At 34.0% G+C, this 22,391-nt stretch overlaps 1 protein-coding gene across 9 annotated transcripts in view; it reads right to left on the bottom strand.

Moving 5' to 3' along the window:
* The window catches only part of SOX5 (SRY-box transcription factor 5), a 931,891-nt gene that overhangs the window by 111,717 nt on the left and 797,783 nt on the right, over window positions 1-22,391 (bottom strand). For 7 of the 9 annotated variants that reach the window (XM_036017301.1, XM_036017302.1, XM_028531943.2 and 4 more), the window contains one exon: window positions 14,120-14,243. In XM_036017301.1, the coding sequence (XP_035873194.1) occupies window positions 14,120-14,243 (124 nt within the window). The remainder of the gene's footprint in view (window positions 1-14,119; window positions 14,244-22,391) is intronic. The other 2 variants (XM_028531944.2, XM_028531945.2) reach the window with 1 other exon arrangement.

Here is a 22,391-nt window from a genome sequence, read left to right as displayed (position 1 = left end):
TGTTAACTTTTAGCTCTTTGTTAAAATATCTTATATATGTACATATAAATATACATATATGCATCCATATAGACATGTAGATGTTTGCATATGTGTGTATATAAACATCTCATCTAATCCTCACAGCTCAGTAAGGTAGATATTATTATTATTATACAAATTAAAAACAAGAATATCTTCAAGATCACACAGTAAGTAATATAGTCATTACTAATTTAATAAGAAATCGTTATAGATTACTTTTGGTGAAATATTAAAAATATAATTTAATTTAAAAAATATATATTCAAAATAGATACAGTTATAGATATATTCATTTAATGTATATTCACCAAACATGTATCAAACACTATGTGGAAGACACAAAGGAATAATAGCTACAGTCCTTGCCTTCATGGTATTTTCAGTTATACAAATAAGACATACAAATAGGGAACGTGAAATGAATAAAGCCATGTGATTAGATCAAATGAATAAGAAAGGCAGTGATGACCAAAAAAGGAAAAAAATTATTTGAGCTGAAATTCTTGGGGAAAGTATCAGCGAAGAGGCTGGTCTTGAATTAAAAAGAAAGAAAGAAAAGAACTACAAAAGATAAGAGAGCCCAGGAGCTGCAATGACTGGTGCCCACAGACATATAAATATTCGCTGAATGAATGAACAGGTGATCCTAAAAGTAAAGACTAGAAAATGAGCAAAATGTCTTAATGGACTGTCCTGCAATTGTGTCTTTTTCATGCAATAGCTCAAAGTATTCAGAAGGTTGATTGAAGTCCATCGAGCACTTCAAATATCAGAGTAAAAATTCATACATGCCATGTCTTTAAACATTATGCACAATTACCTAAAAAACAATGAAATATCTAGATTCTATAATCTCTCTAAACACTTCCTTTAATATTTAGTAAGAAATGACTTATTTCCATTAATTTTTCTCATCTAAATTGCTAGAAATTAGTTTTCTAACACATTAGTCTCAATCCAAAAATTTTTCTTGGAAGTGCTTCATACATTTACTAATGACCTTCAAATTGCAAAATTTTAATGGACACAGTTGTGCAGCAACTGATATTGCTAATGGTGCCTTATTTGAGCTTTCTTATATCAGAAAATGCCCTTCTGATTTTCTTCTCACCTTCCTCATGGCAAATTTACTATTTCCACAATAGGCTACTCTAGAATCTTTTCTTTGCTCATTCTTTAAATATTGGTAGTCCTTTGGATTTAATCTTTAGTGTTGTACTTTTCTTATTCTGTTCACTTTATTTGAATGACCTTATCCAATCTTGTGGTCCAATTACAATATACAAACTAATATATTCTAAACAGCATCTACAAACTAGACATTTTCCCACTGTTTTTTGGACAATCACTCCCCGTCTTCCCCAGATGACCCATAGGACACTTATTCTTCACATGTGTAAAAACTTAATGCATCATTTTTCTCACAAAACCTCCTCCTACTGATGCTATTTCTATCTCTTTTGGTGACACCTGGTCACCTTGGCTACAAATACGATCAAATTCTTGATTTCTCCCTACCTTTGACCTGCCATAGCCAAGTGATCACAAGCTATTTTTTTTAATAACTCCAAGGCTTTTATTTCTTACTACTAGAAGAGCCTCCTTACTACTACTAGAATCAGTCTCTGGGGCTTCAGTCCTCTGCTAAAGAAATTAATTCTCTGTTCAGCTTTCAATAGCATTCATTACCAGCACACAATAAATATTCACTGGTTGTAATTAAAGTTTAATAAATATTTATTGATCATGATATACTATGTATTAAGGACTGAAAACTGCAAAAGTGAATAAGAGAAGTAAGTCTTGTCGTAGATAGTTGGATGGATAGATGGATGGGTGGATGGATGGATGGGTGGATGGATGGGGATGGAAGAATGAACAAATGCTAGCATGATCTCACCTCTGGCTTTTAGCCTTTCAATGTTTTTTCAGTACCTCTAGCATCTAAAGTCTAAAAATATTTCCAAGTTGTCTCTTCTTATGTTCTTAAACTACTTGCTTGTCATTTCTTGCCTTATTATATACTCTCAAAACCAATATAGGTCCATGTATAACCTGTTTCAACCTCTGCTTTCTGGACTTTATCCAAGCAGAGTTTTTCTTTTAATTGCCTGCAATGTTGTTTCTGTATTCTTCCATCCTCAAATCTTTAATTGCTTAGTTGCCCTTCATCCTTTGAGATTTGACTTAAGGACCTCCACTTCAATAAATCATCCCCAGCAACATCCACCATTTTTGGATTTAAATTCTTTGCCTTTCCTCTGAGTAGTATTCAATGCTATGCATATATCTATCACATTACATCTATTTACACTCCATTCTTCCCAACTTCACTATGGGCATCCTGAAGGCAGAAGTTTTATCTTACTCATCTTTATATCCCCAGTTCCTAGCATAGGAATTATTAAAATGCAGAATTCTGTTAAATACATAATATAGGCTGTTAACGTGTTTGTTGACTAAATAAATGAAGGAATAACTTATTTAGTTCAAAAAATGAACAAATATCAAACACAAGATACAACTCAGCCCATGTCAAAAGCTCAAGTTTTAGTAGAAGAAACAAATGGGTATAATAATAAGGAACAAATTAGGTTTTTGTACAGGATTTACCTCAGACAATAATGGAGTTTTTACATCAGCTACCAATGACTAAAATGTAGAGTAGGAAATGAAAGGGGAAAGAAAGGCCTAGAGTTTTGGGGATATGAGAAAATAAGAACCTGGAGGAGGTAGTTAAAGTATTTTCTGTAAAATGTTTTCATACACTGAATGTTTCTTTTATAATATTTCTTAATTTAGCTCTGTTGTAAGATTTGATTTTTAAAGCAATTTAATATCCCATTGGATATTAAAAATAAATAATGTGAATTTCCAAACCTTAAAATGATTTGTGCTCATGAACAAAAACCCACTAGCATGATGGCATTGCAGCACCTGAGTACGGCCAAGGCGTCTGCTAGACCAAAGGATGTTCCGTGTACAAATGGATGATAAAAACAAAGCCTTCATCACAGTGATTGTTCCAGATCACTTTAGACTTCCTGAAACCCAAGCAAATTGAACTTGGCTTTCTTATAGCAATAAGCTCACCTATATTTTTTCGTCATTTTAGGTGGTTAAATCAATATTTCCTCTAAATCTACCGTGGAACCAAAGTTAAGAAAATCAGAAAGATTGATACACAAGTAAAGGTGAAGGAGTTTCTAAGTGCATAAAGTCTATAATACCTTTATAGATTTGCTAGAATAGTATATGACTTTACTATTTAAAATTTTTATGATAAATGTCAATGTTTTTGTAATAAACTCATAAGATCAGTAATCAATATAAATACTTCACATGGATTTTATTTGATAAGGTAAAATGAATAAATCATCTCTTATTTGATTATACAGCTATTTTAAAAGATGATATTTTTAGGTAGTTGTTAATTCCTAACTGATTTGCCACAGGCTCACTTTTTTCAGTAAAATATTTTTTAAATAAAAATATATTTGTCTTTTTAATGTAGCATAGCAAATAAAAACTTTATCCTACTTAATTTAATAGTTACCTAGTTGGCTGGTTTAGTAAGAGATTATAAACCCTTTACCAAACATCTCTCCAAATGGGAAGATATTTCTGCACATAAGAGATGATAGAATTCTTTCCTCACCTCTTTTCCCATAAATTGAATGAATTGTGATACCAGTAAAAAATCCTGGATTAATTACCTAAGAAATTTGAATATCCCTGAAAAGGTGATAATGAATCAAAAAGTCCCCTTTCCTTCTGTATTCCAGCATCACTACTAAGGCATCATTTATGCCACTACATAATTCACTTTAAGCTGCTCAAAGAGAAACATTAGTTAAGGAGCTGCTTCTTTATCCAGATCTATATCAGACTACCACACCTAATTTTGCCTGTGTGTTCTGAGGAAATAAGTGTTGCAGAGAAAAGCAAACAAGGTGATTCAGGTATTAGAAAGTAGGGATTTGTAAGAGGGGCATTTGTATGACCCAATTAATAGTAAATCAAATGCTATTTCTCTTTTATTTTCCATGTCTAGTATTAAGGTTTTACAAGCATTTCATTATTTGACACTTTTTTGACATTTTTTTTTGACATTTTATAACCTTTCTACTTTTTTATCCGGGCTTTTTGATATACTTCCTTCCTGCTGGAGTGCAGCCAGAGTCTGTGATCTGCAGTTTGAGATCAGGAAGCTTCCTAAACCCCGTAAAAATAAGCCTATGGGTTCTACATTTGAGCTTTCTAGGAGAATGGTGAATTTTAGACTTCCGAAAATTGACAAGTGTTAAGAAATTTCCCTTCCTAAAAAATGAAAAACCAGTAATTAAATGTCTTGAATGGTCAGAAATATAGTGACCTAGAATAAACTCCTGAAATGCTTTTCATTATGTCACATTCAACACTTTCAAAACCGGTTAATACATTTAATAAATAACATTGACACATTATACTTATACAGTAATTTAACATCTTTAGAAATGCAAACACTCATCCCATCTAATTTTTATAATCTCTTGTGAAGTGAGTTGGGAAGACATTACTAATGTCTGCAGCTACCATAAAGATTAAAGAGCTAAGGCACAAAGGGAAAAGTGACTTGCCCAAGAACATAAAATAATATGAGATGGGATTGTGACTACAAAGTCTTCTAATACCTTGTTTAAACTTTTTTTCTGAAATAATTTATTAAATCCAGACAATAGTTTCTATTATGTCTTCTCGGTGCCTATTGGTAGCTTAACTCAGAGGGGTCAATTTTGAAAGTTTTAAAGCCTGCATTTACTATCTCAGCCTTAGAATTCAGAGGCAATCTCTCAGTGAAGTGTTCAGAAAGGAACAAAATGAATAAAATTAAAATACTATAAACTGGGAATGGGACTGGTTACATGAAAAATTCATTTGGGGCAAAAATATGCACACAAAAATGTTTATTGTTTAAAGCTCTCAATTTTGTAGAGCAAACCTAAGCATACATTAGTGGGAAATACAAATAAAATATGGAACATCCAGCTTAATAAAATATGATGCAGTATGATTTAGGTCTAAAAGTATAAAAGATGAAAGGTGGCCATAATATAGTTTTTACTTATAAGTACAATATACTCTTTTTACTCTCACATACATTATATGTGGTAGTACATATCATTATATGTAGTGTATAAGTATAGGATACATATTACAATATACAGATATGCTAACATCCTGCCTATTACCTATCTATATCTAAATATAAAAAGATGTGTATACATATTTATACATAACTTTTTACATATGTATATCTATATCTAGTTCTGGGAAAATGTGTATCAAATTGTCAACAGTAATTACCTCTGGGGAGTGGCATTATAGGAGTATATGAGCACAGGCAGACAACTTTAGTTTCTGTTTTCTATACTTCTGTACTATTTGAGGTTTGTATAGTCAGTAGATTCTGTCTTTAATCTATTAGAAAACATGTGAAGGGTCATTATGAGCTGACTACATATAATAGGTTTAAGAAAAGTTTAAACATATTCTGTGAAAACAGAGCCAAAAGAAACTATTAGAGAAACCATATGGTTTAGTTAGTATCTGTAGTTCTCCTTGCCTCTGCTCTTTCTGCCGACTGCAATGCTGGGGACGGTAGCTGGAGAAGATACCTGGCAGTGAAACGGGAGCTGTAATTTGTGCATGGCAGTGTAGTAAAGCGATGATGATCCTGGGACCTGATATCATGGAGCTACTAAATGAGCAATGAATGCCTGAAATACCATGTGAGTGAAAAAGATTCTTTTCCCATGTTTAACCTAGTATTATTTGGGCTTTTTACAGTAAGTAAACTTAACAGAGTATCTGATTTCACAGGACATTCCAAGAACATGACTTATTCAGTCTTTGTGGACAATACATATCTATGGTAGAGTTAGAAGCAAAATGCTATCTTAGCCTGTTATATTAAATATCGGGTTGGTCAAAAAGTCCAGTTTTTCCCATAAAATAAAACACACATTTTTCATTTTCACCAATAACTTTTTTGATTTGGATATTTTGAGTATGTCAGCTCTCTCCCATGTGGTATGATGTTGATTGTTCTGAATTAATGTCTCAATTTGATCACTATCAACTTCAACTGGTCTACCTGACTATGGAGCATTGTCCAGTGAGACAGCTCCATCAGGAAACTTTGCAAACCACTTTTGATCATTCTGTCAGTCCCAGCACCTTCTCCATACACTGCACTGATCTTTTTTGTATGTGTTTCAGTTGCATTCTTACTTTTCTTGAAATAATAAAGCATGATATGCCAAAAATATTGCTATTTTATTCCATCTTCAATATTAAAATTGCTATACAAAAATTCACCAATTTTGATTTTATTGAATGCACATTGAAATGACAGCCATCACAATACAATCTAACAAAACTGTTTTGAATGAAATTACAGACAACTAAATGATACTGGAGCCATGTTAGAAAAAAAAAAAACAAGCTTTTTGGCCAACCCAATTATTTTTCTGCTTCTCTACTTTTCCTATCAACCTTCTAACTGAAGTTTGTCTTCTAATGGAACTTTCAACCATGAAAGAGCATGTTTACTGGAGAATATGGTGTCCAGTTATCATTAATAGTTATACTTATTCACATAAAATCATATACTGGTGTTCTGGGTTTACATTGAAGTTTGATGACCTTAGCACAAGTCTAGTGCTGAGATATTTTCTCATGTTTTCTGTGGCAACAAAAATACAAAGTCAGAGTTCTGAGTGTGAGGCTGGACTAGGGCAACTTCATATGGTGATACCACATTTCGAGGCCTCTTGACTGAGAGCTCATAGAGTCACTTATTAGCTAAGCAGTCTTTTCATTTGACATTATTACATTATCAAGAATGAGAATCATGCCAAAAAGAAAATACTGAGCTAAAGGGGCTAATACTTAAATTGAATGGCATTCTTATGTTCCTAACTGTTAAAAATCAAATGATGTGGGTTAAAATATTAATATAGTTACAGTCTAATACAATTTGAGGAATTTTATAAAAAAAAGGGCTTTCACTTTTTGTTTGCTTGTGTGTGTGTGTGTGTGTGTGTGTGTGTTCATGGTGGCTGTGGGGGATGGGGTGGGGGAGGACTAGATCACACCATGGTCACTAACAAAGCTCAGTCTTCCCCTCACTGATATGCTTAAATCCATTATGTGTCTGTTTTAGAAACAATAATATACAATATAAGCTATCATTTTTATACCATGTTATGATACTTTGTCACAATAAGGAAATATATATCTATCTCCTTTTTCTCAGTGATGAAACACATAAAATTATTCTATACTGTTTTAACAAAAAACATTTTATTGACTTATGAGAACTGGAGGGTGGCTGTTACCATATAACTCTGGAGTGTTATATACAACATTGTACTCAGTTCTTTTTCTTTTTTAAGCATTTTATATTCTTAAGCCATCAATCTAACTTCCTTCTGGTAGAAATTTAAACGATTGGCTGTTTAGGTACCAAAGCAATTCTTTAAAACCATAAATATTTTTACAGAGAACAGACTGATGGTTGCCAGAGGGTGGAGGGTTTGGGGACTGGGTGAAAAGGGTGAAGGGATGGAGCAGCACAGGTTGGTAGGTACAGAATAGTCACGGGATGTGAAGTACAGTGTAGGGAACATAGCTAATAATATTCTAATGACAATGCATGGTGCCAGGTGGGTACTGAAATATCAGGGGAAACACTATGCTGTACACCTGAAGCTCATACAAAATAATACTGAATGTAAACTGTGACTGAAAAAAATCATAAAGAAATAAAAAACAAAAAATAACATAAAATATGAATTATTTACCAGGAAGTCAAGTTCACCCAAAGTCTTTGATTTACAAGATATTTGGGAGGCGGGAAGGGATAAAAGGAAGAGCTGGTCACAATAAGTCTCACACACACAAACACAGCAGCCTGGGATATGATTACAGCCTCTTCTCTCTGCTTATATAGTATGTGATCCTGACAACACGCTTCCTGTTTTGTCAGTTTGATGAAGGCATAACACGTCAATGGCTTTTAGCTTATAATTTGGTGATTGTTCCATCACTGACTGTCAATGACCTGTATGTCAGCTGACACAGTTAAATAAGAAATTAGCATGCAGTCTCCTAAAACGCCAGACACGAGGACACTTTGCACATGAGAGATATAATGGAAACCACATGACACCCCATTAAACAATAAAACATGTGACATTAACTAAAAACAGGAACACATCAGCAAATATGCCTGAGGAAGTTTATGGTATTTAACTCCTAAACATTAATTTTATTGTGTTGTATGAGGAACTAATTAACTGAGAGTTTCCTCTTTTATTGGAAGCGGAAGCGCTGTTCAGAAAACTGATGAAGAGTAAATACAACATATTTTAAGTTTATTAAGCTTGGCTCATCGACTTCTATTTATTTAAGCTAATCTCATAAGGCAATTTAATATTTCAATCAGTAACTGTATATGGCTATTTCATTTAGCACATTTCTGAAAAATTAATCATTGCATTAAAATGCAGAATGGGTATATGAATACATTTCTAGTTTCATACTACCAAAACAATGCCTAAATACATTTTTAAATCATGTGATCTTTTCCAACATGAACTCTGATAGACAAGTGGAAAACGGCAATAGAAAAACATTTAAAACTCAGTGATTATAATGAAAATAGTTAAGGTTAAGGTTATATCTATATGAGATAAATGTTTCCATCAGCAGTGTAGCACTTTTCTCTGAACAATAATGTTTTCCTAGTCAGAGGAAGCTTCATTCAGTTGTGGCCAGAATGAATTTGATCCTAGATAGGATATAAAGTGCAGTTAATTGCTGGGTGGGGTTTTAGAATAGAATCTTCTTATCTTTTTTTTTTTTTTGAAACAGGATCTGTGTTTTCCTGGCATTATACTCAGTATTTACCATTTATATACAACTTAATAAGAGAAACAATGGTGGGTACTCTTTCATACATAATCCTTTTTAACCTCTAACAATTTAGTAGAATGGGTTTTATTAATCCACTGTGTAGATGAGGGGTTGAAGTTCAGTAACTTGTACAAGGACAATCAAAGTAGCAGAAGGAGGCCAAACTTGACTCCAAGTCCACACTCTCTCACTCAAGTACCTCTTTATTTGTAGTTGCCTATTTAAGATTAGGTTAGTTAAACCAAACAAACAAAACATTGGAATGTATAAAATCATATGGACAAAGGAATCGATTACTTATCTATATAATATTGTACACAGTCTTGTAAATGCCAGGTAAGTTTTGTTATAATATGTATTCTTTTCAGTGGTTGAAATATGATAGGCAAACAACTTCCCAAAAAGGTTATAATAATTGAAAAAGAGAATATATACTAGGCTGGACCAAAAGTTCCTAAACTTTCTTGGATGCAGACTCCACCAGTGTGGCTCAATAATTTCTCATGGCACCCCTAGGACAAAAGAAATGTCCAACTATTCCATTCTATTAAGTAGTAAGATCCAAACAACTAAGGTAGTTTATGTAGCATCTCTGTATTTTCCTTGAAGTTTTAAAATACGTTGTATGTCCCTGAGCATTAGCCATAGCACCCTGGAACGTTGACACACACAGTTTGGAAACATAACACGAGGTGCATGCCTGTCAAGGGGGAAAGGCTGTACATCTGTAGCTATGTGATCAACACATTCAGTTGGTCAGTTTATGCTAAATTATCAAGCTGACTCTTTTTCACACTGTTTTATAATATATATAGAAAATGGTTATTTTCTTAGATTTTGCCTTTCTGTAGACTTTTATATCCACATAAAATGACTTCATGTCAAAAACTTTGAAAGTATCTATTAGAATTGCATGACTAAAAATTATACACCCAAACAGGAATAGCACTTGACCTAAGAGTAGGATGGAGGAAGCTGTGTGTTGGGGAAAGAGAACTTGAAATTGGTATTAGAGAAATTGGTATTGACCAAACTTAGGACTTTCAACCACCTTACCTAAAAGCTTCTTTCAAGTCTAAAATGTTAGGCTAAAACCGACATTCAAAAATATTTTGAATTTTGGTACATGTTTTTCTATGATAAGCAAATACAAAACAGATGTCTTCCTAACAACAAAAATTGTTCTGCAGGTGTCAAAGGGATGTATATTTTACTTCAAAAATATCTACCCAACACAAGCTTTGCAGTTCACAGGTTGAAGTCTTTGGTTAAGAGGCTGTGGTTCCACTCTGACTTTCCACCAGAGGCAAATGGACTGTGTCTCTAGATTCTTCCATCACCCAAAGTGTACTTCATGTATGCACCCATTTACTTTATAATTCAGAATTGGAACCCTCGTTATTTTTCAAAAGTGTTTCGGGACTATGATAATTGTTTTCTAATTAGAATGAGCTAGTACCCATAAATATAATTTAAAACTGTGATTTTTATACTGATATTGTTTAATGATGTGCAGCTATATTCTGTAGGTGTCCATTGGACGCCATATTCTAATTTTGCCATTATATTTCTTAAAGGAAATATATTTTTATGTCCAGCAAAAGCTTCTTTTTTGAGAAAAGATTTTAGTTAATTGTATGATGGTTAGGTCGCCTGACCTATAATTTTATTTTATTATTCCCTGTTGAGAACACTTTAGCTTTTTTGTAAAGTTCCAGAGATTTTTATGTTATTTACTTTATCAAGACACATAGTCTAAACAGGAAAATTTATCAATACTTTCTATGAAGTTTATGAAAAGCATTTGAGTTACTGATAACAAATGGTATATTTTTCATATTTACTTGAAACTGAAATCAAGATGGATGAGTCAGTCTCTGTCATCGACAACTATTAATATTACTCTGAACAACTGACAACTGGCCAAGTCACATATGGTTGACATCTATGAGAGGATAAAAATTAAGGCACATTGAAGAGAGGAGATGTTCAGATTTGTCTCTCTCCCTACCCCAATTCCTTCCCTACAACGTAATTAGGTAGGAAGGAGTTTGTACTATTTTTCACTTCCACCAGGCTCCTCAGTCAAACTGACTCAGAGTACCAGGGTGTCCACCAAGGGCGGTGCTTTCTTTTGCTACTGACTTCTTAGTTTTACAGTTTGGCATGATGCTGGTTTCAAGCTTGCCCGCAATTGTGGAGACTCTATTCTATTTTATTTCCAAGGTTATAAAAGAAGAGGCATTGTTTTATAACTTTAAGCACTGCAGGTATGAATATCAAATGGTTAATATACTAACAATTTTCAAAAGGAAAAATTTCTGTGTGCCACATTATATTCACACTGAACAAATTTAGTATGCCAACTCTGTCAACTGGAAGTGAGGCTGAGGTGTTCTTGACCTTTTCCAAGCCTACAGTTATGCTATTGTTCATACTCAATGTGGTTTTCTCTTCAGCACAATATTTGCTAATGGGACTTATTTCTACAGTTGCTTAAAAAAGTTCATTTTGGAAAACAGAACTAGTCTATACATGTATACTGCAGGTGCAGTCTGAGGCAACTGATGATTTTTAAAAGTGTCTCTTTTTTTCATTTTAGTAACCAGGGTTACCAAAACCACATTGGAAACATATGTTTAATGTGAATAGTAATTCCTCAGGAAAATGGAAACAAAACAAAGCACAAAAATCTTTTACGATTAAAATCACAACATTTAGTGGGGCAATAGAATTTAGAATTCCATTTTTAGAATTTAAATTATTATTAGAATGTAAATATTTAAAATATATAGCCCCTAATTATTAAACATGTTAGTGTTTATGGATGTATCGATCTACAAATATAGGAATGATGTGGCAGATAATATTAAATGAATAAATTAAGGATCCAGAGTGAGAATACCATCTTAAGACATAGGAAAATGACATCAAAAGAAAGATGTGCAAACATAGTGGGAAACCCACAAAGGGGACAGTACCATAAAAGTGTGAATTTTTACAGTGCTAAGTTCAGTTCAGTTTTTATCTGGATTTCATAGTTGCAATTATGTATCTCAAATGACTTTGTATGTTTGAAAACATATATCCTGTTTCTTCAATATTACACAGAGAAATGTTTGAAGACTAGAAATAAGTGATAGGTATGAAAATTCAAAACATCATTTAATAAGAAACGTAGATCTGATTTCTGTTACTGTTGGGTAGAGTTCTGCAAATATAGTAAGTACTGAAGCATAGGAAGATGCTAATTTATTAACATACAAATGAACAAAAACCCACTGTTATTTATAAAATGATATTCTACATAAATATCTAAAATGACATTATTTCACTAATTGTTTTCAGTGGTGTTCTACTTTTATCAATGAAAATACTTTAATAAACTTGCTTTCCCTATATTCTTTCTAGACCTGATAATGTTTTAGAAGATATTTACCTTATTAGTTTAGACCCTTTTTGGAATTTGTTACTATTTTTATCTAACACATTATAGTTGGCATTTTGACTATATAAATTTTAGAAAATGAAGTATTAGATTGTTTTCAAAACTGACAATGGCCCTGACTGATGTATTTCTGTTGGTTGGACATCTTCCCGGAAAGCGAAAGGTCGGCAGTTTGATTCTTATTCAGGGCACATGCCTGGGTGGTAGGTTAGGTCCTGGGATGGGGCACCAGTGATGTTTCACACATTGATATTTCTGATGTTTCTCACCCTTTCTTCCTCCCTCCCTTCCCCTCACTCTAAAAATAAATCAATAAAGTCTTTAAAAAATCTAACAATGTGCAATTTCAGTTTTGGTAAAAAAGGAAGTCACAAAATAGCAGGCATCTAAAATTAATAAGCAATATTAATGGCAATGTTGGTAACTTACCACTTAGTACGAAATGCCCTTGTATTCTTTGTAATGAGTACTCATTCACCATTCATACATTCATTTAACAAAAGTTTAATGCTATACTAGAATTTTAGATACAACAAGAAGTAAGACAGAATCAGCACCTGCCTTCATAGAGCATTCAATTAAAGTGAAGAGAAAAACGGTGAGCAAAAGTAAGTTTATAGTTGTGAGTATGCAAAATGGAGTTTATTCTTGTATTGAATATTATTATTTATTTGTTTATTATTGTATTAGTAATACAATGCAATTGTAAACCTACTTTTTCAAATCTCTTTTTTCAGGATCCAAAGGAACCAGAAGAGATCTAACTAGGTCAGCTGAGCTCTCTCAGGTCTGATTTGAAAGAGGTTCAGAATATCAAAGAGAATGAGCACTGATAATTCCGGCCCAGAGTTAAGAAAGAGGTTTGGTCTAGGAACTAAAAGAAGATGAGGGCACGTGGGCTGCCTCCATATAAGCAACTATGGGACATTTACACAATGGAAAACAACTTGGCTGTAAAAATGAAGAAAATTTTACCTTTTGCAACAGTATGGATGGACCTGGAGAGCATTATGCTAAGTGAAATAAGCCAGTCAGAGAAAGAGAAGTACCATATGATTTCACTCATATGTGGAATCTAATGAACAAACTGAACTAACAAGAAAAACAGAGATGGGCTCATAAGTGGAGAGCAGATGACAGCTTAGGGGGTGGAGGGATTGAACAAAAAGGAAAAAGGACACATGAACATGGACAACAGTGTGGTATTACTGGGAGGTGGAGGGATATAAGGGGACTAAATGGTAATGGAAAAAATAAAAGAAGACCAGGGGAAAATAGGCTATAAACATAGGGTGGAGACAGATAATGGAAGAGCAACTAATTCACATTAGGAAACTGGGTTTCCTAATTAAAGGACAATGGAAAGTTATTGAAAAGCATATTCCTATCATATCTATGCAAAATAAATTTAGCCTGAATATTATATTCATATTTTAAGAATACACTAGAAATAGAAACTATGAAACTGAATTTTAAAAAGTAAATTTTGGCTTCAGAAGCATAGAAGTAATCTAAGCTCTTTTAAATACCAACATAAATCCTTTTCAATACCTTCTGTGTGTTCCCTCTTTAAAATAAAAATGCTATATGGGTGATCTCATTTCTTGGTGTGGCAGAAATGTTAAATTGCCTAATTTAACGCCATCTCCTCCACCCACTCCCAGATGAAAAGTCAGGGATACTTACTACATCCAGCCTTATAGCTGAAGCCTGGAGGGAGGAGGAATCCTTGCTGGGCAGCGGCAGCCAGTGTCCGTTGATCAGGAGGGAATACGGGAATCATTAATGGCGGTAGTTGACCTTGAACCTGCTGAACATGATAAAGTGGATCAAAGAGAAGAAGTTTGGGTGCTCCATGCTTCCCACCCTCCTTATTTTATGATAACAGAAAGTCATCTATTCAATTCTATATACTGGTATACAAATTCATGATCAGTCATGCTTTGGGATTACCTTAGGAAAATCAAAAGATACTATAGTTGAAAGGTTGTATCAAGTTCGCTGTCTAACCTGATGAATAATTTCCCTACATGATGTCATTGAGAGTGATAAAGTATCACTATTTTACACAATAAGCCTTCTTCTCATTGCATGAATAGTTAAAAAATTACTTCTTAGGTTGAACTAAAATCTCATGTAAGTCCCACCTGTTAGGAATAATTCTACTTTCTAAAACACAACAAAGCTGACAGTGACCAGAGTGGAGAGAGGAGGGAATTTCAGGGGACAAGAGGAAGGGTTTACAGGAACAAGTATAAAGGACACATGGACAAAAACTAGGGGCGAGTGGAAATGGGAGGAAGGTGGGGAGGGCTGGGGGGTGGGCTGGGATGGTTGTAAAAGACAGAAAACTGTACTTGAACAACAATAAAAATAAAAATAAAAATAAAACACAACAAACTAAAATAGTATCATTTTATATGTGAACAGCTCCTCATTACTTGAAGAAAATTCTTATATTTACACATAATATTGAAATTTTATAATTATTGAATAACACAGCTGGAATAAAGCTTAGAGAGTAACACTCCCCACCCCACCCCCCTTTTTTTTAATAGAACTGGGGCTAAAAGACAATTTACTTGGCCATGGTCATTGAATGGGATAGTTAAAAGTAGGTGTAGAATCCAATCCATTAAATCCTACCCTGTACTATATACTATTGTCTTTGACTATCATTTTTCAAGCTTTAACCACTCCTCAAATGACAACCCCTGCTTTGGTTGCTATCTTTGGACTACACCTTAATTAGTTGGTGTAACTCTCAAAACTTATGGTTCACACTAGCAAATGAATAATACAGCACAATGGAATAACTATCTTCTTTGAACTGAACAAGAATTTCCAGAAGTATAACCTAATGCTGTCATTTCTGCAGCTATTTCACATTAGTGACTAATGCAGATAATGTCATTAACTAAAATGCTTAGGATAATTTTTTCCAAATATTTAGCAAGACCTCCTTGGCAAACATGATTATTGGTTAGTGTTTGTCACTGAATATGTGGATGAGAATTTACCTAATCCGAAAATCACCTATCAACACTCTATTTTCACTTATTACTCCTACCACACATTAATTCAGTTACTTGGAAAATATTTGATAAACGCCTACTATGTACAAGAAAATGAACTAGGCAGTAGGAATATAATAGTGAACAAGAAAACCAAGATCTTATACCCACGGAGCTTACATTACAATGGGAAAAACAGTAAAATGTAAAACAGGTATACAAAAGTAATTATAAATTCATTCATTTTCTAATCCTTACAGCAACTCTGAGATATCTCCCAGGCTTGTTTTCCTTTCTCCCCTGGCACTGAACATTCTTAGGGCACTTGTGATTCTTATAGTTCTCATCATTTCTCACTCTGAAAGTCCACCTTCAGTTTCTCCTTTATCTTTCACAGTTAAACCTCTGATCTATTTCTGAGATTTTGATGGATGAGTGTCCTTTTGGGGGTGGGAAGTGAGAGAGAGAGGGAGAGCATGGAAGGGAGAGAGGAAATGGGGGAGAGAATGTGAGAGGGAGAGTGAGAAATAAGCACCACGAGAATGAGGGATCTGATTTCAGCAATGACTCCAAATTGGAAAGCATTTCTTTTAGTGAATACGGGTTTAAACCTACCACTAGCATACCGTTTTAGTAAAACTAAAATGGAACGACAGCAACCAGGAAAACAAAAAGTATCTTAAGGTTAGAGCTGAAAGTTATACCACTACAACCAGCATTTTTTAATATCCTGGAGAAAAGATAAACCTTATGCAGAAATCAATGAAAATCAATTGGTTAAAGACTCAAAAAATTAGAGATTACATAGTGTGCACGTATATAGGAATAAGTGGCCTAAAACATTGGAAGGCAAAACAATATAGGGACTAGTTCAGTGTAAGCAGAGCATGCTGGCCAGAATAGCATGCAAAGAGACAGACAAGAAACCAGACACATGGGATAAGGGTTAACACCAGCTACTGTACCTCCTTTATATTTCATTGTTAGTAAGTTATATTTTATATAGTACTTCCCTTCTTTTCTAAGACAACATTGGTTCTAAGATGTATCATATATTTAATAGAATTTTGGAGGGTAGAAGAAACAAAATGAAACACATACATGTATTATGAGAGCCATTCGAATTTCAGATACCTTAGGATTTGGGAAAAATAACAACTAGAATTGCAGAAACAACAGGTTTTAGCTTTAGTGCAGTCGTTCTCAAGCTTGAATGTATGTTAGAATCACTGGGCAAGACTGCTTCCTAGACCAATTAAATCTGAATTAGGGGTGAGACCTAGCCATCAGCACTTTTTAAAGCCCCCCTGATGATTCCAACGTGCATCCAGACTGGAGAAGTACTGTGTCAGAGAATGCTTTCAGTTACTGTCAATGGACCTTTTTGTCTTCTTCATTTTCGCCTTGAGTTACAAAACACCTTCACATACATCAGTAGTTGAAAGGGAGCCTCTGCCTGACTTGTACAGGTTCTGGTGCCCACAGGATAAAATCAGACATTAAGCTATATTCCTCAGAGTTCCTTCGGAATGAATCTGGTATCTGTTTTTCACATGCCCTTCTTGAAAAAAACAAAAACAAAACCTTCTGACGGTTTGCTTTTACCTAGCAAGAATGACTAAATCCCTCCGCCTGCAAGTTTCTTCACAGTTTGTCCCCCGTCTCTTTCCAGACATTGCTGCTGTCCTCCTTCAGAAATCCTGTATTCTTGCCTCATGGGCCATGAGGAGTTCTTGCATACTCAGTGTTTTTCCATGCTTGAATGCATTCAAGACTATTTTCTCTTCTGTTTTGAGTAATTTCTCTTTTCCTTTTCTTCTTGGCAGAATTCTACTTATTTTTCAAAGGCTTTGAGACATACATAATGTCTCTGCCTGTGAAGCACTTTTTTCTTACGGTGCAAATTTTCAGGCAGAAAGAACTGTTACTTCTTTTAACCTCATAAAGCTAATGAAAACTTACTGTATTGAATAGTAGTTCCTTGTAAAAGATGAGTTTCTCTATGGCCCATGAGCTCAATAAGGAAAGAAGTTGTAACTTATTTATTATTGTACCTTCAGCGCTCAGAACAATAGGTGAAACTATTCTATGTGTTGATAATTCACAAATAAAGAAGAATGAATCATTTGTCCCATCTTTCTAATTGTAGTCACATGTACCAACTCCAAATGTCCAAAAAAGTCATGTGGACTAAAAAGTTATTTAATGACCACAAAGGAATTAGATTTCACCAAGAAGAATAAAATACCAATTGTTTTGTGTTTCTATTCTTAAGCTATAGCAAAATGGCCTTATACATTATGATATATCCATGACTCTTGGAATTATGTGTGTATGAAGATATAAAGACTCCAGAAATATTAGAAATTTATTACATGCCTTTCTAATGAACAGACATATCTGCCTATTATGTTTAGTAATGTATGTTTAGTTTATGTTTTACTTATTATAGCTTTAAAATATGTTTTAATAAAAGTATTCTATTCTTACTATTTTGTTTTTAAATACATCCTGGCTTTTTTGACATCTATGTTTCTAAATTAATTTTAGGACATAAAATTTCCATTTGAATTTATCGACCTGATGGTTTGATGGCTAATAGGAAATTATATCTTCCAATTTAATTAAATCTTCTTTTGCTTCATATCATTCTTATAGTTTTCAGGTAACTTTATTTTTAAGATTTTTAAAGATATTTTTATTGCCTGGCTGGCATAGCTCAGTGGACTGAGTGCGGGCTCCGAACCAAAGTGTCACAGGTTCGATTCCCAGTCAGGGTACATGCCTGAGTTGCAGGCCATGACCTCCAGCAACCACACATTGATGTTTCTCTCTCTCTCTTCCTCCCTTCTCTCTCTAAAAATAAATAAATAAAATCTTAAAAAATATATTTTTATTGTTATTGTAAAGAAATTTTTTTCTTATATTGTTTAACTGGTTGTTGTATGCACATAAGCTTTTCTGCTCTTGTATGACAGTTTTTATCAGGTAATTAGTTTATACTCTAATAATTTATAATATTTTTCAGCTAAAAATTTTAATATTTTAAAGAATAAACTGTAAGGAATTCCAGAGTTTTAAAAAACATGTGTACCCTCAACTTTTGCCTTATTGTAGTTATTGAAATTAATTTTGCTTTAGTAGCATAATTTGTTTCAATGTATAAATTTTCCAAGATCCACATATATAGAATAACAGAGTGTTAAGGCTGGGAAAGATCCTAGAGGTTACCTGACACAACACATAAGGAAGGAAGACTTAGTTTGGCCATATAATTTGTTTAAGATTCCACATTTAGGTAACAGCAAAGTTAACACTGAAATTACATCTTCTAACTAGAACTTCAGCACTCTTCACACGATGGAAAGTGTTCAGGGGAGAGGAGTGAAGCAGAAGGACCTCCAAGGGACAGACAGGAACTAGAATGGAAAATGAGCTTAATTTCATAGTCCCAATGATGGGTTTTCTTTAGAATATCATAGAATAGATTATAGAGCATTGTCCTAATATTGAGAATAAATTAAGAAGCAAAATAAATATAACCCAAAATGTGTGGTTAGTGCACATAGGCAACTGGAAATGTACTTCAAAATACAATTGATCCTCACTATCTGCAGATTTTGTATTTGCAAATTTGACTTCTCATTAAAATTTACTTGCACCTCACAAAATTGACTTGTGCCAGTGCTTCTGCAGCCACAAACTTGAGCAAAGTAGAAAGAAATCTTGTTGGTGATTTCACCGTTTAAAATGCATTTAGAATCAATAATAAAAAAGAAGGTGTCTTTAAACAGAAACATGTAAAATAAGGTTATGTTATTGATCAGTTGATGGAAATGGTGTGACTCAAGGCTCTTGGAAACCTAACTCTCTGTATACCCCCCTTGGGACAATTGCTCACTATTCACGAATCAGTGTTCATGGCAACTTAATGGAACACAAACAGTGAAAATAATGAGCATCAACTATATTATTACTACATATTAATTAATGTTCAGGTCACTGCTGCTGAAATTTAGGCACTCTTTGGGAGAAAAGGACACATTACATCAGCACAGTATAATGTTTTCTGGATAAATTCTAAAACTAATTTAGTTATAAGTGTTAGTTATTCCTTTTTGCATATTTGCCAGCCTTGAATATTTTCAAATCCTATTCACTGTTAACTTCATTTATGTCCTTTCACCTAATGAATGAAATTCCCTTTAAGCTCCTAATTAAGTTTTAAAATATGTGATATTTATAATTAAGTTTCTGTAAAATATTTTTGTCACAATTTTTAGTCTCTTTATTAGGGGTCATGTTATTCACAAGTTAAAACAACCTATTAAAATTTAAAATCCTATATTTTTAAACTTTAAGATAAATACTATGTTTTAACACTTTTTATAATTCTACTACATAGACAGTGTATGTAAGACTTGCCCTCTAAAATCTTAAGAATCCAAAACAAACCAAACACATTACACACTATAAAAGAGAAAGCAAATATTTATCAATTATTCATAGTTAAATTTTATATTTTATGTAAATATTCTATTGCAAAACACTTCAGTGGCTCCTTGAAAGTAATATATCAAATAGATATTTCAGATTATTAATTTACTTCTCAATTGCATGGGTCTGTTTTTTAATTTATTCACTCAATAGACATTTTTACTATAAGCAGAACATACACTTTTTGGATAACTAGGGATACAAAGATGAATTCACATAGAATGTCTGCTCATGAGGACCTGACTCTGGTGGGACAAATGAACATTCACGTTGCTGTTAATTCAGCAAAATAGACTTTTATAGAACATTATGGAAGAACAGACAATAGAATCCTAACAGAAGTCAAGGCAAGCCTCATGGAGATCGGTACAGCAGGTGTAGGGACAGGTAGTTAAGTAGGAGTTAGCCAGGCAAAGAGATGGGAGTGTGAGGCAAGGGTTCTGAGAGGTAGAGGCATGAGCAAAGGAACAAGGACAAGAAAAAATGTCATGTGAGGTAAACACCACCAATAGTCTAGAATAGCAAAAAATATAAGAGGGAACCAATGGCGAGAATGTCTGCCTGAATCACTGTGCATATTGGGGTGAGAGACTTAAGATTCACCCCCACCATAGGCCCTGTGGAACCACTGAGGGATTTAAATTAGCTTAGGTAGAATGTTCGGATGAGTACATGGAGAAGAGATTTGAGAGGCCAAGCATGGAGAAGAGGTAGGTTAATACAATTAATTAGGCAATAGATTATAAGGGCTTAATCAGTAATAGAAGGGTTATAAATGAGAAGAAAAAGCCAAAAAATTATTTAGGGAAAATATGCAGAACAGTAATGATAGGTAAGGTTATATATGTGAGGGCATACAAGAAATCTCTGTACATATGTGTAAATATATATAGGGGTGAACAAAAGTAGGTTTACAGTTGTAATATAAACAAATGACAAAATAATAAGTAACATAAGAATAAACTCTGTTTCAAGTATTCATAACTATAAACCTGCTTTAGCCCACCCTGGTATATATAAATACATATATGTTGAAAACTTGGATGTGAAGAAAAGGATAGTCTCAAAGATAACTCTTGGGTGTCAGCTTTATGTAACTATTTATACAAGTATAAAAGAAAAAATGCATAGAAGGGTAGTGATAGTTTCCATGGGAAGCTAATGAATATGGTTTCAGATGTGATGTGTTTGAAGTGCCTAAATAATATTCTATTGGATTATATTAGGAGCAGATGGATATTCCAGTCTGAAATTAGGGAACAGATTTTTAGAGGCCATGGTATGGGAAGTCACTCACTGATGACAGTGAACTAGTTAATCCAGAAGGGGTCTGAATGATGAAGAGAAGAAATGGCTCATAAGATAAGAATAAAGAAAATCATAATGACAGTGTCACAAAAACCAACAGAATTTCAAGATTGAGATAGTGACTGATAGTGAAAAATGTAGTGGAAAGAGTAGTGTAGATACAAAAAAAACCTTCTAGAATTGTTAATTAGAAGATCATGATAATTCTAATAACATCAAGTCCATTAGAACAGAGGGAAAAACCATATTGTGAAAGGTTCAGGACTGAATGACAAGCAGGAGAAAAGAGAAAGCAGACACATACTATTCTTTGGAGAAGGCCGGATGAGAAGTTAGGAAACATTAGAGAGCAGCTGCATGGGATACAGGAGCTTTATTTGGGTTGCAGAGTTTTGAGCACATTAATTGGCTAAAAGGAACAAACAGAAATTGAAATTTTTAAATGTGGGAAAGAGAGAAATTAAGTGGTGAACAAACCAAAATTTCAGAGAAGAGTGAAAAAGAAGTAAGGAGAATAGATACTACTTTTGAATGGGAATGGCATCTCATTCTCTGAGCCCTGAGGAGGAGAGGTATGGAAGTGAAATAAGCAGGTATGTTTTATACATAGTTAAGGAAATGAGGAGGCAAGGAAAATCGGGCCTGATGGAAGATACTTTCTCATGATGGAGGCAAGGTCATATTGTTACTGTAAAACTGTCCACTGGAGCACCAGCAAGTCACTCCCAATGGCCAAGACAGCAGCAAGCGGAGGTTCTTACACTGAACATGTGAAAGCTAGCAAAATAATTGGATAGGAAGAAAGTCATTTTCCCCCCTTCCAATAACAGATTGAGTCCAGGACCTGGGAAGGCAGGTACATGTGCCATAGGGGTCAAAATGGCTTGGGGGAGAGGGCATGCTAGGCCAAAAAGAGGCCTTTCAGTCTAGCCTGGGGAAAGAAGGGATCGGCTGGGAGATGGACTGAAAGCACACAAAAGTTTGGAAAGTTGACTGTTCATTTTGAGAAAGCACCTGGTCTGTCCCACACCCAATCTAATATAATCTCAGGGGAAAAAAGAAGTTCTTGCTTGCTCATGATCTGCAGTAGCACAGTGAACCCGCCTGTTCTCTCCATGGCCACGTGGCCTTAGCAATCA

This window comes from Phyllostomus discolor, chromosome 2 (assembly GCF_004126475.2).
Source record: "Phyllostomus discolor isolate MPI-MPIP mPhyDis1 chromosome 2, mPhyDis1.pri.v3, whole genome shotgun sequence".
Lineage (NCBI taxonomy): Eukaryota > Metazoa > Chordata > Mammalia > Chiroptera > Phyllostomidae > Phyllostomus > Phyllostomus discolor.
The sequence above is the reverse complement of the archived record's forward strand: the minus strand, read 5'-3'. Positions and strand labels throughout refer to the sequence as shown.